Source organism: Mytilus edulis, chromosome 3 (assembly GCF_963676685.1).
Source record: "Mytilus edulis chromosome 3, xbMytEdul2.2, whole genome shotgun sequence".
NCBI lineage: Eukaryota > Metazoa > Mollusca > Bivalvia > Mytilida > Mytilidae > Mytilus > Mytilus edulis.
The window spans coordinates 105,062,026-105,083,405 of NC_092346.1; the positions used below are offsets into that span (position 1 = coordinate 105,062,026).

Sequence of the window (21,380 nt, forward strand, 5' to 3'; positions counted from 1 at the left end):
ATAAACAAATAAAAAACAGATGACACAACGACTTCACAGGTAAACGGGAAAGCGGCGGACGTCCTAATAAACATCGAATATTGATGTTTATCACATATTTGTTATGAATACCTTAGTTAGGTTTTGCATATGCAATAACCTCAAAATTGCCCGGGGCAAAAAAGAGTATATTGATATTGTGCCCTCCAAATGACGTGACGTCATTGCGTCCTTAACGACAATGGCGAACAATAACGGTGCAAAATTCTCGCGTTTGTTTATTGCCATATTCCAAATTTCTCGCGTTTGTGTGTTGCCATACTCCAAAACTTTCGCGTTTGTGTATAGCCATGTTCTAAAATAAGTGGAAATGTGACAATAAATTTCTAAGGAGTAAATGATAAAAACTAAATTTGAAAATGTGATAAAACTTTTGTGATTTTTTTTTAAAGATTTACCTGTTTTGTTTCATTAAATTCTTATAATTGAACTTTTTCCCCTCTTTCCTGCAAAACATAAATATGTGATAAATAGATTATCACATATTTGTTACGAATACGTTGGGTTTTGCATATGCAATAACCTCAAAATTGCCCGGGGCAAAAAAGACGATATTGATATTGTGCCCTGATTCCAAATGACGTCACGTCATTGCGTCCTTAACGCCACTTTTGTGATACAAAATTTAAAATTTTACCTGTTATGTTTTATTAAATTGTAATAATTGAACTTTGTGTCTCTATTCTGCAGAACTTAGATATGTGATAAATAGATTATAACATGTCTTTTCCATATTGACCCTGGTATCATCCCTCGACCCATATCGGCCCTCGGCTAAAGCCTCGAGGCCGATATGGGAGTCTCGGGATGATACCAGGGCCAATATGGAAAAGGTCATGTTATAATCTATACTTATAACATGTCTTTTCCATATTGGCCCTGGTATCATCCCTCGACCCATATCGGCCCTCGACTAAAGCCTCGAGGCCAATATGGGAGTCTCGGGATGATACCAGAGCCAATATGGAAAAGAGCATGTTATATTCTATACGTACCATATATATGACTTTGCCACTTTGCCCCCAGTTTATCCAAATCTCGCATATTCTCGCATGAATTTTAATTAAACGCTTGACCCACTCAGAATTCTAAGTCGCGAACAAGCTTTCCTTGAACTAGAGTATTATGAAAGTGATGGAAACTTTAAATAGAGCAGGGATACAAGTGCACCTGCTATGACATGACGTCATAAAGGCGCGCAAAATTGACGATTTCTTCCGGTGAAAGACATGATTCCAGAAATGACCTAAAAGTCTTGAATCGACCTTTCTAAACTTAAAAGTAAAGTTCACTCACCCATATTGTTCAGATTTTTAAAGACTTTTGCATCCGTCGACATTATCTTCGATTAAAGTAGTATTGATCTGACAACCGCTGTGCATGTATACTTTAACGACCTTTAAATGAATGACAAATGACAACATTGTGTGAAAGATAAGTTGAATACACTTTAGTTTTTCGTTTTTTTGTTTTTGAGAAATCAAAAATGAAAAATGAATACACTTTAATTTTTCGATTTTAGTTTGTGAGAAATGAAAAATTAAAATACTTTTGTTTTTCGTATTTTGTTTTGTGAAATCAAAAACGAAAAACGAAAACACTTTTGTTTTTCATTTTGGTTTTTAAGAAATCAAAAACGAAAAATGAAAACACTTTCGTTCTTTGTTTTTTGTTTTTGATATTTCAAAACGAAAAATGAACGGACATAGATACACACGGACCGATTTGATATCCTTTTTATAATACTTTTTTTCTTTTTTCATACTTCCACCTGTGGAAATTACAACGCATAACAGTACTCGTTATGCCTTGTAACGATAAGATTTTGTTTGCTTTTTCAACCCGGATTTTCTTTTTTAATTAAAATATTAGAAATATAGAGTAAAAATTTCGCAATACTTGTGTTATTTGGGCTATTTTCTTGGTCTTTGAAATTTGCATATAATAAAACAAAACATTGAAAAAGAAAATTGTATTCGTCATTTGTAGTACTTCTAGGCCGATCATAGACCTCAACTAGTTAACGCAAAAAGACTGAAATGGATTGCGCTTTATTCATACTAACTATTTCTGCGTTAATAAATATCATTAAAGGTAGGTTAAATGCACACAAAAATATTTTATAAATTATTTATGTGATATTTCATTTTTTTTTTTTTATCTCATTTCAAGGGCTTTGAATTGAACGATCAATCAATAAATAATAAACAATTTAAAAATGATAGGATATCAACACTTCAGTCATATAGAACGTTAATTCGAGTATTCTTTGTTTTACATTACTAGTATAATAAACAAATGAATAATTGTTATAGTAAAGGTTTCGTATACAAAGAAATTAGGAAACGTGAAACAACTTTATATGCCTTCTCATTTAATTTCTAGGACATAAGGGTCCCATATCAATCTTTATATTCGATTTTGTAATCACAGGACATCATACAGGCATTTATTTTATCATACAACTTTATAGGCTTTACATGATGAGTGCAATTTCGCATTACTAAAAGACGTGTCAGGGTACTTGTTATTCAATTTGAATGTATTTAGTAATGATGTTGTATTTGTAATTCTGATCGGATATTATCAAATGTCTTATCGTTTGTAGAGTTGTACGTCTTATTTTTCAATTTTCTATTCGTATGTAAAATTAAAGATAAATAATCACCCAGTTCATCTATACTATTTTAGTTTGGTGCAACTATGCGTACACGATTATATGTTTTACAGTTTGGTTTAGAAGAAATACCGACATGGCTAGATAAAACAATTCATTATCTAAGGATTTTCTAAGACCAGACAGAGATTACCTTTAACGTATTTGGCATAATTTTTGGGAATTGTGCTCTTCAACTTTTTACTTGTTTGACTTTCTTCACTATTTTGATCTGAGCGTCACTGGTGAATCTTATGTAGACGAAACGCATGTATGATGTATTAAATTATAAGCCTGGTACCTTTGATAACTATTAGCTCGCCACAGTCCTATTTTAGTGTTTATTTGTGTTTTTCTCTGTCATGAATGGTCTTACCTTAATTGTACTGTAGTCCTGTCATGTAAGGTTGTCATTTTAGTGTTAAAAGGGCGAGGTTTGGCTAGCCACAAAACCAGGTTTAACCCACCATTTTTTCTGAAAATGTCTTGTACCACGTCAGGAAAATGGCAGTTGATCATATCGTATCAAAATTTTAACTTTTTGATTATACCTATTTTACATTTCAACAAAGTCTGACGAATACGTTAAAATTATATTCGATACAAAGATACTATTCATTGATAACGCCGTTCTGTTTTTTTTTTGTATATTTTATTTTTTTAAACGTGTTCTTAGTTGATAGAAAACGGCAATTGTGATTTTCAATTTATTAAATGGTGTTTTACTATTCTATCATACTCCGTAATCCGTTGTTCACTATAGAAACACTTCATATGAGTAACAATCGTATACGAACGACGTTTTATATTTACACTTTGAGACGACCCACTATTTATTTTCTTCCTGTACGTGTAAATTGTAATCGTAGGTGTATGACAGTTTCCGCAAATGTCTACAACATTATATTAATAATTTACATTGCTTTATTTCTTCATTGATGACACGTGTTCAGGAACAGGGTGTCAATATCGTTACTACCATTGTACTGGATATAACTGGTGTTGTCCCAATGGATATTATTGTACAGGAACATCTACATGTAATGTGAATCCTTATTCATCATCTTATTCTTCTTCCATCAGTTACTCGCGAATTGGGTGAGTAGATTACTTTTAAACTCAGGTAGTTTTCAACCAAAATGTAACGACGGTTGATTCATACATTTAATGATATACATGACAATACCAATACAATAACATGCAATTGTCGCAATATTATATCGTTGGGAAAAGTCCTTGATTCTCAGTCTGTGTTGTGGATGACCCTGTTAGATCTCAGTCTGTGTTGTGGATGACCCTGTTAGATCTCAGTCTGTGTTGTGGATGACCCTGTTAGATCTCAGTCTGTGTTGTGGATGACCCTGTTAGATCTCAGTCTGTGTTGTGGATGACCCTGTTAGATCTCAGTCTGTGTTGTGGATGACCCTGTTAGATCTCAGTCTGTGTTGTGGATGACCCTGTTAGATCTCAGTCTGTGTTGTGGATGACCCTGTTAGATCTCAGTCTGTGTTGTGGATGACCCTGTTAGATCTCAGTCTGTGTTGTGGATGACCCTGTTAGATCTCAGTCTGTGTTGTGGATGACCCTGTTAGATCATAATTGTCAGTTCTTGTTTATAATACACACCAATTTGAACAAAGCAACTTTAAAGATGTGTATTAAGCCTATTCGGGAAAGAAAGATGAATCTTTCTTTTACTTTTGTTTAAAAATAGTTTATCAATAAGATTATCAAAATGATAAGTTAAAAATGCCCGATCATACAAATATTAACTAATTCTCGTTGATATAGTTATCAAATCTTCACCGTTAAATAAACACACAAAGGGTAAACATTATTATGTTGAAGTACATCTTTGTCAGTAGGAAATGAAAATACCTTTTTATTAACTTTGAATGTTTAAAGTAATCGATTTGAAACTCTGTTATGTATAAATCAATTCATGTTATTTTTTTTAGGTATATTGTTGGCGGCTGCATAGCAGGCCTTGTTATACTAATTTGTATAATAGTTGCCGTGTGTAAATCCAGTTGTAAGTTTATATTTTTCCAAACAAAGTGTGTCAACTTTGTTTAATGTGAATATATTTCCAAACGAAAGGCGTTTTATATCTTTTATTGTAACATCTAAAAAGCACAACGGCACAAATTTTGAAATAAATGTGTTTGTAAATTAATGCATAATAAAAATGAGAATGGAAATGGGGAATGTGTCAAAGAGACAACAACCCGACCAAATAAAAAACAACAGCAGAGGGTCACCAACAGGTCTTCAATGTAGCGAGAAATTCCCGCACCCGGAGGCGTCCTTCAGCTGGCCCCTAAACAAATATATACTAGTCCAGTGATAATGAACGCCATACTAATTTCAAAATTGTACACAAGAAACTAAAATTAAAATAATACAAGACTAACAAAGGCCAGAGGCTCCTGACTTGGGACAGGCGCAAAAATGCGGCGGGGTTAAACATGTTTGTGAGATCTCAACCCTCCCCCTATACCTCTAACCAATGTAGTAAAGTAAACGTATAACAATACGCACATTAAAATTCAGTTCAAGAGAAATCCGAGTCTGATGTCAGAAGATGTAACCAAAGAAAATCAACAAAATGACAATAATACATAAATAACAACAGACTACTAGCAGTTAACTGACATGCCAGCTCCAGACTTCAATTAAACTGACTGAAAGATTATGATTTCATCATATGAACATCAGGCACAATCCGTCCCGTTAGGGGTTTAGTTTCATACCATCATAACATATATGAGAAGAACATAACCCGTGTCATGCCAACAACTGTTTTTAGAATAAATGTGTTTAGTTCCGATGCAAAGACCTTATCAGTGACTCAATATTAACGCCAAAATATGCAATCTTTAATGACTTGACAACAGTATCGTAATTGTATCCCTTCTTACACTACAAAAGTCTAAAAGTATGAAAAGACCAGTTTTTGTCTTAATTTGCATGAACTTTTACTCGACATTCTCCAAAAGTATGACTTGTGTCTTAATTTTTCTTGACAAATTCTCATTTATATTAAATTTGTATTAAATTTACTCGACATATTCTCGACATTCTGAATATTGTCTTAAAATTTCTTGACAAATTTTTGACATTTGAATACTGTCTTGAAATTTCTAGACATATTCTTGACATTCTTATTTTTTATCAGTATGGCTTGACATATTCTGGACATTTTGAATTGTGTCTAAAATTTACTTGACAGTTCTCAGCTCTACAAATCATGACCAATATACATGATATAACTTTATCTTTATTTCTCTTTTTATGATATACTGTTGTTTCAAGTTACACTTCTTACAACAAATATAAAAGTTGAGCATGTAAAATAATTGAAAATTTGGATATATAAATATTTTTACAAATGCAAATATGGTTATGAAATCTTAAGTATGAAATAATTTAAATGTGGGTTTTTAAATAATTACAAATTTTGAATCCTAAATCTTATAAATTGAATGATTAAACCAATCATACTGTAGACATATTTCATTACACATTCATAATACTCAATTTTTATATGATAAATAATTATTGTACCAAAATGTGGTTTATATAAATAGCAAATCATGATGATATACAAATCATTCATTTAATAAAAGAACAATTTGTGTAATGTCACCTGTTGGAATACACATGAACAGGATGTTCCCCATAAAATTAAGGTATTCCACACCCAAGAGTACATGCAACTGTTACATAGAAATTACTGATTTACCTGTTATCAGCCATACAACTTATCAGTCTACTGACCATGCCAGTACAATTTAAAAGTTTGTTGATAGATGAAAATGAAAATCATCATTTTGATGATGAAAAATTGAATTAAAATGAATGTTCTTCATCAAAATTATGAAGTTAATTATTTTAACATAAAAACAAATTGAATAATTCCCAAAGATTAAAAATAAATTATTATCTACTCCGGGAATAATAAGTCTGTTCACATTTTAGGCGAAATTTATACTGTTGAGATAGTGTCAAGACATATTTAAGACTGTCAAGAATGTGTCGATACATATTCAGACATTATTTAGAATGTCAGGAATATGTCAAGACATATTCAGACATTATTAAGAATGTCAAGAATATGTCAAGACATATCGAGACAAATTTAAGACAGTCAAGAATTGGTCGAGACTAATCCAGACTCTTATCAGATGATACAGGAAGTGTCGAGAAATTTTAAGACAATGTTCATACTGTCAAGACACATGTCAAGAAAAATCAAGAACCTCATTAGACAAATTCATACTATGTCAAGAATTTTTAAAAATTATTCAGGCAAATTAAGAATGTCGAGTAAAAATTCATGCTTATTCAGACAAAAACTGGTCCTTTTAGACTTTTTTTACTTTTGTAGTGTTAATAAGTCTATTCAAAGGTTTTGTAAGTTTCTGAGGTGAATACTGACACCTTTGTGCTTTATAAAGAATATTACCATAAAAAATTGGATGTGAAATACCTGAACGTATTAGAAGTCTGCATGTTGAGCTATATTTACGAATGATGTCTTTATACCGATGATAAAATTTAGTAAATGTTTTGACTAGTTTGTGATATCGAAAACCCTGGTGTAATAATTTTTCAGTAATACATAAATTTCTCTCGTTAAAATCTAAAACATTGTTACATACACGAGCGAATCGTACAAGTTGAGATATATAAACACCATAAGATGGTGACAAGGGAACGTCACCATCTAAAAACGGATAATTAACGATAGGAAATGAAAAATCATCCCTTTTATCATAAATTTTAGTATTCAGCTTTCCATTAGTGATATAGATATCAAGATCGAGAAAAGGGCAGTGGTCATTGTTAGTATTAGCTTTATTTAAAGTAAGTTCAACAAGCTTTATTTAAAGTAAGTTCAACAAGCTTTATTTAAAGTAAGTTCAACAGGATAAATTTCATTAATATACATACTGAAGTCGTCATTATTGAGAGCCAAAATGTCATCCAAATATCTAAAAGTATTATTAAATTTGTTTATCAGATGTTGTTTCGATGGGTCTTTGCTTATTTTTGTCATAAATTGTAACTCATAACAATACAAAAACAGGTCCGCAATAAGTGGTGCACAGTTAGTCCCCATTGGAATTCCGATAATCTGACGATATACGGAATTTCCAAAGCGAAAAAAATGTTATCTAGTAAAAATTCAAGGGCATGTATAGTATCAAAGCATGTCCAATTAACATAGTATTTGTGTTTATTGCTACTAAAAAATGACCTAAAAGAGTTTGAACATATATATTCACATTCTGATTTTTTGAATGCCCATTTAATTAGGTGTGTGAATTTTTTCTTAATGAGAATGTGAGGCAATGTGGTATACAGGGTAGAAAAATCAAAACTTTGAACAGATTCAAAATCACCAATATAAGCATGCAATTTATCAAGTACTTCCAACGAGTTCTTGACACTCCAAAAGTAATTTATTCCACTATTTTCGAAGGCCTTATTTGAACAATTTATTATCAGGTTTTTAATTGTACCAAGTGTGCTGGTAAGAAGAATAGACAATTTAGTAGTTGAACAATGGCTTGAAGACGAAAAAAATCTATATTTGTAAGGGGTTTTGTGTAGCTTCGGAAGCCAATACATAGTTGGGACTTTCATTGTATTTGGCTCTGCTTGTAAAGCGGTGGCTAAAAGTTTATGTTTGTAACAGATTTCGTTTTCTGAAAATGGAGTCAGTTGGAATGTTGGTGAATTGGTGATTTCCTTTTTCAGAACCTCAATGTAAAATTTACGTCAAACAATAATAATATTATTAGCAGCTTTATCTGCCGGGACAAAAACAAATTCCTTGGCTAGTTCTTTTAGTTTATGTTTGATACGAGAAATAGGTTTATTGTGGTTATTGTTTATAGTAAAATGTTCTTTAAAATGTTGAATACGTATATCAACTATCTTCATTACTGAATTAAAAAAAGAATCCAAAGATTTTTTGTCAGCTTTTTCCCGTTTTATCCATTTCATACAGTAAGTATGGAGTGAGTCGTGGATGATATTACGACACTCATTCCAATTAATAATTGACGGGGGACGATATTTAGGTCCTTTACTGAGGAATGATTTTAACTCTCGGTCTTGAACGATGTTAAGATCTCCTGTTATAACATGGGAAATGGGTGCATAAATATATTCGGAATTACTGCAATTACATGAAGTAGGTGTATTTTCACTGATATTAACATCTTTACACAATTGACTATAATTAAACACAAATTTCCGGGTAGATTTCTTGTAAATATAACAAATGAGAGGTAGCTCAGTATTGTCAAAATATCCAGGAATTACTTCTTTAACAGAATGGTCGTTAAATATACCGGCAATATTTACAAAATCAAAGCCTTTATTGACAATGTATTTTAACATTCGACATGTTAAATCAGATGAAAATAAAAATTATTGTCGATAGACAATTTCGCCGACACTAAATAGATGTGATCAAGGAGAAAGTTTACAGCGTTTATCGTCATATCATATTACAGTTTTGATTCTAATCATTTGAAGTATAAATCAATAAAATACAAACATGATAACAGAACTCGCTTTTTATTTCATTTCGAGTAAAAACGTGAGCAACTCAATTCATAGACCAACATTTACATCAATTAAGGTATGACTTGGTAAAATACAACACAATCCTATTTTATAAATTTCATTCTTTTACTTCATATTTAGCTTTTTCATTTTAACAGCTAAATCTAGAAGAGTGATTGCACCTCCAGCTGTTCGAAGAACAATTGTAGTGGCAGCGAACACTGCACAGCCAACAAATATTGCCAACCAGCCTCCTTCTTATAACCATATGTAGACAATACACATTTGATTGATAAGCTTGTATGACATGGAACAATTGAAATTGTGTATTATTATATATATATGTAATACTGTCAAGTGCGATTGGGACGCTAAAGTACGATGGTCACGCTAAAGTGCGATGGTCTGTGCTAAAGTGCGATGCCTCCATACGCTAAAGTCAGTTGGCTCGCGGAAGTATAGACTATAAAAACGCAGTTGGATTATGACGTTAACAGTTGTTTATACAAACAAAAAGTGTACATACCGTAAGATAAACTAAGACTACCACTTGATCAACATCTTTTTCAACCAAATGTCTTTGACATTATTTCAAACTTAACTGTGCAATGTCGACTGAAGCAAATGTGGTTTTTAGTACTAAAAGATGAACCTGTGTCCTGCAGCCGATCTGGCATTTTACTATATAGATACAAAATAGTATGCACATAGGTTTCCTGTGTCCTGTTCCTTTGGAAGCGAAACAGATCAAATTATATCATTATTTACGTTGCAGTTTTTTTTGCGGTCCCCGTTTAAATATTGTCGATTTTATTGAAAAGTGATATCAGTAAAATAAAAGTTCCGTTTTTTAAGCATAAATACTAAATTGTCGGCTACAACGGCATAGTTTGTACATTGTAGGAAAGTATAACATGTATTGGTACTCGTTACAAAGAGGAAGAAAGCTTTGCGAATATTGCATTTTTCTCGCATTTAGATATAAGCTTATATCAATGAATATTTCTTATTTAAACATTTTGTATTTGTAAATTACAATGACGACTGTAAATAAAAGGGGGAGGCGTTTAGAATATTGATAAACTGTGTGAACGGCAAGCCGCGCCAATCATCCCAATATTTAAAAAAAACAAGACTGAATTGTTAAAAAAATGATTTAACAGGAAATACAGTATTTTGTCACGCCTAAATTATTTTTTTTAAGCAATTATAACGTTTTTGGTCTTCTACATACAACCACTTAATCCTACAGTCCAGTATATCATAAAGCCTACATGAATCACATATGATATACCTCAGCATACTTACTTTTGCAAAAAGACTATTTTTCAAAATGCATGTAATTTAACGTTTAAATCCCCCAAACCTTACCCTATTGGTGCATTACCTATTGGTGCATTGTACTTTAGTGTTATATACCATCGTACTTAAGAAACACAAAACCATCACACTGTAGCATGAGACATCATCGTACTTTAGCGTAGACCATCGCACTTTAGAGTCTGTCATATATATGATTTCAGCTTTTCAAATTTCAACTTTCCATTCATGAGGAACCACATTGTCTTGTTATGCTGTGTTAATTTTTTGTATTTTTGTCTTTTAAATTTGTTGGTTTTTGTATTGATTAATATTTTAACACAATGTTGAATGCTGTATCTCTATTTTTGTGATTTTTATTTTGTTTACTGTCAATATAATTTAATTTTATCAGTGTTGGCAACGATTAACCGTCGAAAGGACCGAATAGTGAATACCGAAACGAAACGCTCACCGGTTAACCGTTTCTTTTCAATTTGTTTAGATCTGATATTGATATAATCGACTACCTACCGAATTAGACTATTTACCGTATTTGTAATAACATGAGGAACACAACGGTGCCACATGTGGAGCAGGATCTGATTACTTTTCGAAGCTCCTGAAATCACCTACAGTTTTTGGTGGTGTTCGTGTTGCTCATAATTTCTTTTTCTATGTTGTTTCGTAAGTACTATTATTTTCCTGTTGTCGTTTTATTTTTAGTCATTGCGTTGACAGTTTATTTTCGATTTATGAGTTTATTATTTATGACTGTTCCTCTGTTATCTTTCGCCCCTCTTTTGAAATCTATAATGTATTTTGTTAACTTTCACGTGCTAATTTAAAAGAACAATTGTCCAGTTAATTGAATACTAATTTAACTTTAAAAACATTAAAGTTTTATAAAATTTATTAACACTTATACGACTTATTTCTCAGCTTGGGGCAGCCTCTTAAGTGACCAGAATTAGCATATATGTTTTTAGAACAGTGATCAGCAAATTAAATTTTACCTTTAACTTTTAATGTTCTTCACTTTGTTTTAACATTTGGTAGACCTGCATTAAATTATGCATCTAAGTCGTCCTAGGCAGAGTCATTCGATAAACGAAAAAAAAAGTCAAATGCAACTTCAGTGGAATTATTCATTACTTAAAATGAAATAATAACACCTTAGCGTCAGTGCTAAGGGACATTGTTCACAACCAGTAGTGAAATAAAATATTTATAGTTGAAAAAAAAATAATTTTAAATTGGAATATTACCGAAAATTGTTGGATACGCAAGAAATAAAATGAAACGATCACCATTTAACACTTTGTAAATTCGTCGAGATCAAGACGAATCGAATGTCATCTTCTAAATCCGAATGAAGATATGTCGAGAACTTATGGTAGTATTGGATTATTACGGGTAAAAAAACTAGTAGTGATCAAAGCTGAGCATTATAATGAACAAGTATAAATATCAATTCGTTGTACTAACAACCGTGCATTAGTCGAATACTGTAGATATATAAGACATGTAAAAATCAACTTTACTATTGGTTAACCGGTAAATTGGCCAGAAGATTGTGCGAGTAACCAGGTAGGAAAAACTGTTCGATTTGACATCACAAAGGTTTATGCGACTGTCAAACAATTGAGAAGTTTAGCTAGCTATAAAACACAATCAATCAACTATTTTAACATGTGCATGTAACATGTCAGGAATATGACAGTTGTTTTCAAGTCGTTTATTGTGCTTGTTCTTTTGATTTTTGTCATTTGATAAGGGACTTTCCAATTTAAATTTTCCTCGGAGTCCAGGATGTTTGTCATTTTACGTTTAGTATCATAATTTGTTTGACCAACACTAGAAAATAAATCTCAAGGATATTTTAGTTTTGTTTAATCATATCAGGCGTTCGATATAATGATCTCACTACAAACCAGTAAAAGTCTGAAATATTACATATGACGTGTTGCTTATGTTATACCAACAACAAGTCTTCCTATTTTTTAATGTATGTCTTTGATAAACCACTATCTCATACTTAACTCTGATTTGTGTTTTATTGTTGCCTAGGGAACATATATAGATGCGCTACATTAACTTGGTAAAGTAATCTTCTACAAGTTATACAAGACCTGTTATTGATATACTACGATTAAAGCATTTTAGTTGAAACTCATTATCAAACCCGGATATACAATTTGAATATTTGCAATACCTATGGGTTTGGTTTTTTTTTAAAAAGGTTTTTGGTAGTAAAGAACATATGCATATATAATAAAGTTTAGGACTTTCTGTGACGTCTTCATACACCACAGAGATCGAATAGTTGTAAAAGTAATATAACTAATATGGATTTCGTGTTATTTACAATAACTATTTTGGAGTTTATTAATATTGTGAAAGGTAGGTTAACTGTAATCAACAAACATTTTACTAATGTTTTTAATTCACGAATTTTGTATAAAAAAAAACACGGACTCAAAAAGTGGTATTTTTTTTTTAAACTGACATTGATTTTTATACTTCGTTTTAATGTTGCACTGTTAATAGTTATCAAAAATACCAGGATTATAATTTTATACGCCAGACGCGCGTTTCGTCTACATAAGACTCATCAGTGACGCTCAGATCAAAATAGTTAAAAAAGCCAAACAAATACAAAGTTGAAGAGCATTGAGGACCAAAAATTCCAAATAAACCACTGTTCCAGGTTAGGGGAGTGTTGGGATCCCGCTGTCATGTTTAACACCGCCACATTATGTATGTATGTGCCTGTCCCAAGTCAGGGCCTGTAATTCGGTGGTTGTCGTTGGTTTATGTGCTACATATTTGTTTATCATTCATATTTTTTTAAATAAATAATGTTGTTAATATTCTCGTTTTGAATTGTTTTACATTGTCCTTTCGGCGCCGTTTATAGCTGACTATGTGGTTTGTGATTTTCTCATTGTTAAAGGCCGTACGGTGACCTATAGTTGTTTATTTCTGTGTCATTTTGGTCTCTAATGGAGAGTTACTTGGTATGCAGTTTTATTACATTAAACATATCAGTTACTAGTACATTTAGGATATTTGACCCCGCTTCCTAAGTCATGGTCTATTGACTTTGAAATTTTTAAGTAGTTTACATGTATTGGTTTGTGAAGAATAGTTTAAGATGAACCACTAATGTGAAGTAAATGGTATTTGGTATGCTAATGTATTTGCATTTGTAACTCTCATATCCGTAAAAACCCCAACAACCATCATGGTTCCTCCACTTTAAAACTTTTACATCATTTGCATGTTAATGTTTCTGTCCAGGTTTGTTTGAAGGAAACGATAAGTCAATAATATTTAGTATTCAGCTATATTCACATTTACATATCTTATTTCCATGGATATTGTTTAGCCATATACTTTCAGTCATGACTCATTAGCTTTAAATATTTGCATAACTTACACGTAATGTATTGCTATTTTTATATCAACATTTGTATTATCATGTTTATAAAATTCGAGACATATCTCTGTGTTAACAGTTTATTAATAGTGTACAGTGCGCTCTTTGTACGTCCATTCTGAATTGTATAATATGAACTCGCTGTTTGTTCATTATATTACTATCAATGTTAATATCAATATAACCGCTACGAACTGATCAGAAAACATTTCATTACAAGATGTTCTTTATTTTTATTTTCTTATCTAGATGTGTTATTTTTGTAATGAGAGGTTTATGTAGCTATAAAACTAGGTGTAATCAACCATTTTCTATCATAAAATGCTTGTATTAAATCCGAAATATGAAAGTTCGTTTGATGTTATGGCGCTTTTAAATTTGCCATTAGATAAGGGACTTTCTGATTAGAATTTCCTTGAGGTGAATTACTTTTGTAGTTTCTTTTTACTTATACTAACATTTATATTCTGTTTCTTAAATGCCTTAATTTTGTTGCATTTTAATAAAAACAGCAAATTATATATTAGAGTATAAACTCGTTTTGAAATTCCATTGAGCTAATCTTATCTTTAACTTCAAACTTCTACACCAAAATAAAAGTAATCTTAAAAAAAGAGATACTAATGACATTCACCATACTTTGCTATATAGGAGATTTCCGTATTAATATTCAAACTAAATATGGAATGCTGTCTAACAGTCACTTTTAAAAACCACATCGTATTGTATCTATGTTTATGTTGATGATTACCAGTGCTGGAAAATATTGCTAACAGTGGGAAGACATATCAATTAATATGTCTAACTGAGGTTTGGGGTGTTGTTCTTGATTTGTGGTAGAGCTTTAGAAGCAAGCATGACACGCAGATGCAGGGTGATTTTGACTGTATGATTTCAGTTGCTGTGACAAAATAATTATCTTGTTGACGTGAGTCTTCTGACAGGCCTGAAAATAGTCGAATCTGATTTCTGAGATAAGAACTGTGAAGTGTCTTGCTATTTCACCTTGAACAGTGTGAACTCTAAAAGTGTTTGACTGGTTTCTGAATTGTGCAGCCTGACATGCATGGGATTTGCAGTAAACAATTAAACAAATTATAAACTATTCATTTGTACTATTTTAATGTCTCTCTAATTGAATAATTTCGACTTATTCTCGGAAACTTTTACTATCAAAATCATGTATTTACAGTGTAACATAGCTGTAAGTTATTATTTACAGAAAAGCAAACAGTTGTAAACAAATTTGCATCTAAAGGGGGAGATAACTGTGAAAGTTAAATCTTGGGACTGGGACTAGCTCACATACTAAAAATAAGAACATGGGGAACTTTATACATCTAGTATATAACACAATAAACGAAGTTCAATAAGCGCATTTACTTTGAACAAGAAAACTATATAAACAAACTGGGAATCTTATGAAATAAGAAAACAAGAAACACTGGGCTTTGCAAACGGGATAAATAGAGGACATCAGTTTACTAGCTTCTAAGAGCTTTCTGTTACCTAACGACCATGGCAACTAATGCAAAAAGCTTTGAATAAACTCATCATAAATTTTGTATATACGCCAGACGCGCGTTTCGTCTACAAAAGACCCATCAGTGACGCTCGAATCCAAAAATTTTAAAGGGCCAAAATAAAGTACGACGTTGAAGAGCAGTACGGACCAAAATTCCTAAAAGTTTTGGCTAAGGTAATCTATGCCTGAGGTAGAAAAGCCTTAGAATTTTAAAAAATTTAAATTTTGTAAACAGTTAATTTATAATTATAACCATATCAATGATAATTCATGTCAGCACAAAAGTGCTGTCTACTGGGCTGGTGATATCCTCGGGGAAATAAATCTCCACCAGCAGTGACATCGACCCAGTGGTTGTAAACAAACTCATCATAGATACCAGGACTAATAATGTTCTTACACAAACCATTGTTCACAAATAATGGGTAAACTGTAAATTGATACATATTACTTGCTCATGAACTTGTCGCGGTGAAACTGGAGTTGTCACCCACATAAAAAATACTTCTGATGAAGCGTATTTATTTTAGTCTAGTTTTAGCAACTAGTGTCCATTTACAAAAATACTTAATATGTTTTAAATTGATAAATACTTCCAAAATATTAACTTGAAAAGATATATACATATTTACAATTAACCAACTGGTTTGGCGTCTTTCTCTAACTATTTAAAATGATAATTTCTCTTAAAATAATAAATTGGCTTAACTCATTTACCTGAGCTTTTAGAACTTTAGAAACGACACATTGTAAAAATGAAATAAGTACTTTGAATCTATAAAGAAATAGATATTAAAATAAAAATCAAACTTAGTTTTCAATTACCTGAAAATAGTCAAATCAAAATCAAAATCTGAGAAATAGTCTTTATTCACTGCGTTCAATTTGAAAAGTGACGCTTTCCAGTGAATAAAGACAATAACCATTCACAGATTTGAACAATTTTGCAGGTTCAACCAATCAGAATTCGTTTCTACTCATTAATTCATGTTTACACAAAAATTGAAGTCACCACGTGTTAGGATTATCCCCTATATCGCTCGGAGAACCTTTACGCAAGAGCATAATGATTAACAATGCAAAGAATTTACATCTTTTTAAACAAAAGAGTGTAAGAGGATCTTATGTAATAAAATCTGTTACTTTAGTTTTGACAAAGAGAAAAGTTAATTCTTAATTGAACACCTGTTTCTTATGTCCTTAAGAATTTCAAAATGTGACAAAGAATAAATAAAGTTAAGAATTCTTAATTTAACAAAGAATAAATGAAGTGTCCATTTGTAACAAAACTTCAAGATGTTTGTCCTCAACCTCAACTCAATACCAGCTTTCAAATGACCGCTATTATCCGTTCCGTTGACTATTATTTCGTGTTTGTTTATGCCTGAGCCCTGAACTTCTCAGATTTTAAACTAACACTAATTTTCTTAACTACCGCTACCTCGAATGAAGGGTTACCACAGATTTCAATATAAACAATATGCACATGTATATTTACTGGTAACATTTCCAAGTTTTGTCTCTATGAGATGCAACATACAGATCAGAACTGGGAACCAGTATGTAAACAAAATTAATTTTCTATCAATATTCTAGATCTCCCAAAAGAGGCGTGGTTTGAGAAACAGCTGTATTTACAAGGTGCAACCTTAAAATACAATAATTAAGAAAAAACGATTGATATTATTTGATTCTGTAACTTAAGTTGAAATTTAAAGAATAAAGTGTATTCAATTCCTTTTTCTGAATTTCATAGATTATTGTTACGATTTTTGTTATAATTGTTTTTTATTTCAGTAGTTATTGGTAGTAGCAGTGATATTATTATCATTAGTTATATAAGTCGTAAGTAAATATTATTAATTATAAACATGTATATATTTATTTATCAACGCCACATTTTCAGGGGCGCAGTGTCAATCTCGTTACTACCATTGTTCTGGATATCTCTGGTGTTGTCCAAATGGATACAGTTGTACTGGTACCTCTATGTGTAATGCAAATTCGTTTAATTCACCTTATTCGCCTAATTTGTCATCTTATTATTCCTCCATCAGTTCAGCGCGCATTGGGTAAGTGGATTACTTTAAAACACATGTAAAGTCCAACCATAACTTACGGAGGGTTGATACATATTTTAATATATATATGCAGTAAACAAAAGCCAAAACAACATGCAGTTGCCGCTATTTGTTGGTAAAAAACAAAATTATTCTGCAGTCCGCTTTATAAAAAAAAACAATATTTATGACGATCATCCAGTTAATGGAACAGGTACAATGTGAAATGGGAATAGTTCAAGATGTATTTTTAACGTATACGCGAAATAAAGGTCAAGTCTTGTTTTCTTTAATTTCGTTTAAAATTGTTATACCAATACCTCGTGGTGTCAGTATTGTCCAAACAAAGAACGACTTTATCGATAGAAAGATCTCCCTAAAGTCGTTCTTTCATTTGACCAATACAACAATACAAACCTTAACATTATATTATCTTTAACTTAATCTTTATTTATTTTATTTTAAGGATGATTGTTGGAGGCTGCATTGGCGGTTTATTTTGCCTTGTAATAGTAACTTGTATAATTGTTTACGCTTGTAAAGCCAGATGTAAGTTGATATTTTTAAGTCATTTAGCAAAAGGTTTAAGGATGTTCTCTACTCTATTTTACAATAACAATCTTTCTAAAAGACTGTTATAAATTGCTAGTATAGAAATAAGGGAACTAAAAAAGCGGGACAAGAATGAAGGGTGCGTGTGCTTGTTTTCGAGAATTAAGCCATTGAAAATCTAGCATGAAATATTTTCAAGGCTTTTCATATATTTAAAAGTGGAACCCCTTTTCTTTATGTCTTATGAAGCAAAAGAATGGCACTACATAGATAAAACCAGAAGATTCCGAATATGTGGCAAAAATTCAAAAAAAGAAGATGAGCGAACATCCATAACTGAACAGACCGGCAATAAAAACAACTAACACAATGACTCAGAAAGAACGACCAAAGGAACATTTACGTCCTAAAACAAAATAGGGAAACAAAAATTCACGATTAAATCAAAATAATTCCCATTGTGTAAATTTCCGCCGTTTCTTAAGAACAGTTTTGACTATGTACAGCGAAGAATTAACAGGGTAATGATGTTATTAATAGTTTTACCAAAATTGTAATTAACCACAACTTGTGTTAATACAGGAGTGAGTACAATTACAAAATTCCTACCTCTAAAGCTATAAAGGGCCCCACAATTACTAGTGTTAAACCATTCAAACGGGAAAACCAACGGTCTAATCTATATAACATCGATACACGAGAAACACGTATAAATTACATAAACAAACGACAACTACTGTACATCAGATTCCTGACTTAGGACAGGTGCATACATTTGCATTGGTATATTAAACACAACACACAAGACTACAGATAGAACATAAAGTACTCCAACAAAAAACCCAAGGTTGATCTTATGTGCCCTTAAGAGGTAGACATATCCTTCTCCACATATGGCACCCGTTGATAGCTCGTGTAAGAACAAAACGGTGATGCGGAAGGTGATACTCGAAAAAAAATAGACGGGTTTGTGGCAAAAAACATTGAAACATGTCAGTCATCATTTGTGAGACAGATAATCCAGAAGTATTAACTCGTGATGGTGTCCGTCAAATTGTCGACGAGTTCATATTTGAACTTAAAGCTTACTTGTAAGCGCCAGTACATATCAATTTTTACTAGTTCATCAACCAACACATTTCTCAGTGAGATAATGTTATAGACTTTAATATTTGCTTTCCGAAATGTCGATACTTCTAAATAATTGTTAAGGATATAACAACGATTAAACTTGTGATACAATCCTTTTTGTAATTGCTATACATTTATCAATAATGTTTTGTTTTCATTTGAAGCATCTACGCCTGGACGGGTGATTGCACATCCAGCTGGTCGAAGAACAATTGTAACAGCAACGAACACTGCACAACCAACTTATCAGATGCATTCAATTAACAGACAACAATACATTGTTCCTGATTCCCGAAATATTCTTAAGTCGCCTTATTCTTATAATCATATGTAGACCATGCAAGTTTACAAATTATATGTTTCTAGGGTTTTTAATAAGCTTAAATATAAAACAAATATTTACATTCTTCTAAAATATGATTTCAAAAAGTAAACTTTCCATTCGCTGTCATAATATATATGATATATTCCAGGTTACTCAGGTAAACATTGATTAATAACATTTCTCACACTACTTCCGACTTTCTATGTGTAATTTATAACTTTCCATTTGTAGACACTTTACATCCGGATTACTTATTTGGTTCAAATAACCTTATTTGTAATATTACTTTGAGTGGTTTCTGGATTTAATAAACTTATTATAGATACTGGGTTTTAAATTTTGTAAATACACCAGACGCGTGTTTCGTCTACACAATACTCTCGAATAAAAAAAAAGGCAAAAACAAAGTACAAAGTTGAAGAGCATTAAGGTCCAAACATTTCTAAAAGATTTTCCATATACAGCTAAGGTAATCAATTAAAAACAAATGTTTTCGTCGTTAAAAGTTTCATTCATAGAAAAAATCTATTGTAATTGCTGTTTATCTATTTCGTTTCATTTGAATAGTTTTCCATTTTCTGAATATGTCAATTTTACCATCTAATCGATTCAGCAGAGTTTTCTAATCCAATAATTTTAATACGAATGTTCTTATGAATAAAATACAAAATTATTGTATTTCATTGGCGCCTAGTAATTATAACTAACAATGTGTTATAATACAATTTTAAAAATGAGTTAGAGGACGACCATTTGATATTCTGGGGGTGGGGGGAGCAGAAGGTTTGATTTTGATCAGTTATTTATTTTTGGAAACTAAGAGGACAGATTTTTTATTATCTGCACTGTTGAAGCAAGATTTTTCATTTTCATTAAAACAAGGGACTAATTATTCATTTTTACAACTATATTTATAATATTTAAAAACATACAATTTTTAAATGAATTTTATTATACATTTTATAAATACTACATGTAACTATTATGTATAATCATTGTCATTTAGTACCATTTAATTAGAATTAACCATTATCATCTGCAGCAATGAATGTTGCCAACTGCGTATACATGTATTTCATACATACACAGTATTAAAGTTTTGCTGGAACTTGCCTTTTAATTAATTATTGCCAAACATATTTCGCCGAGCGGAGCGAGACAATATTTTTTTGGAAGGGGTTTTGATGCTGCTGAAGGCCCCAAGAAGCTATGGAACAACTGATGCTAAATCATGCTTTCTGGGTTTTAATCCCAGACCTTTCCTCATCTGAAAATGCAAGTTCTGCTTTAATCATTTTTGACAATATTTTCAGTGTAAGAATTACGTTTTTAGGGACAACATTAAAAGACCAAAATGTAGGATAAAGCAAAAATGTAATTCTCATAGTTAAGTATGTGACATCTGTTGTTCTTTTTTAAACTCATGATTAAGTTAATAACAAAATTACTAAATTACAAAAGGAATGCAACACTAACAGAATACAGAATGAACAAAAGACAAATAAATAAGAAACACTGATCCTGAAAAAACAGTGACCATGTCCAAGGAGAACAGAACTTGCTTCATTATGTCGTCTAATCTTTTAATTACCAAACTTGACTTATTCCTGATTGTGACTGTTTTGCTGAGTGTGAATTCGCATTACTATAAGACGTGTTACGGTACTTGTCTATCCCAAATTCATGTATTTAGTTTAAATGTTTAATGTTATATTTGTAATTCTCATCGGATTTTGTCAAATGTGTTGATGTATTTTCTATTATATGTT

At 31.6% G+C, this 21,380-nt stretch overlaps 1 protein-coding gene across 2 annotated transcripts; it reads left to right on the top strand.

Annotated features, from left to right (window-relative positions):
• The first annotated feature begins 1,997 nt into the window (after nt 1-1,997).
• Nucleotides 1,998-20,719, top strand: LOC139518092 (uncharacterized). Of its 2 annotated transcripts, XM_071309757.1 has the most exons (7): nt 1,998-2,133; nt 3,649-3,793; nt 4,654-4,727; nt 9,436-12,979; nt 17,450-17,615; nt 18,070-18,152; nt 19,451-20,719. In XM_071309757.1, exons 4-7 carry the CDS (start codon nt 12,925-12,927, stop codon nt 19,618-19,620), a joined length of 474 nt encoding a protein of 157 aa, XP_071165858.1. In that variant the 5' UTR covers nt 1,998-2,133; nt 3,649-3,793; nt 4,654-4,727; nt 9,436-12,924; the 3' UTR covers nt 19,621-20,719. The 2 variants fall into 2 exon arrangements, with proteins under 2 accessions (XP_071165858.1, XP_071165859.1); XM_071309758.1 differs by lacking the exons at nt 17,450-17,615; nt 18,070-18,152; nt 19,451-20,719 and having other exon boundaries at nt 9,436-12,457.
• The last annotated feature ends 661 nt before the right edge of the window (nt 20,720-21,380 follow it).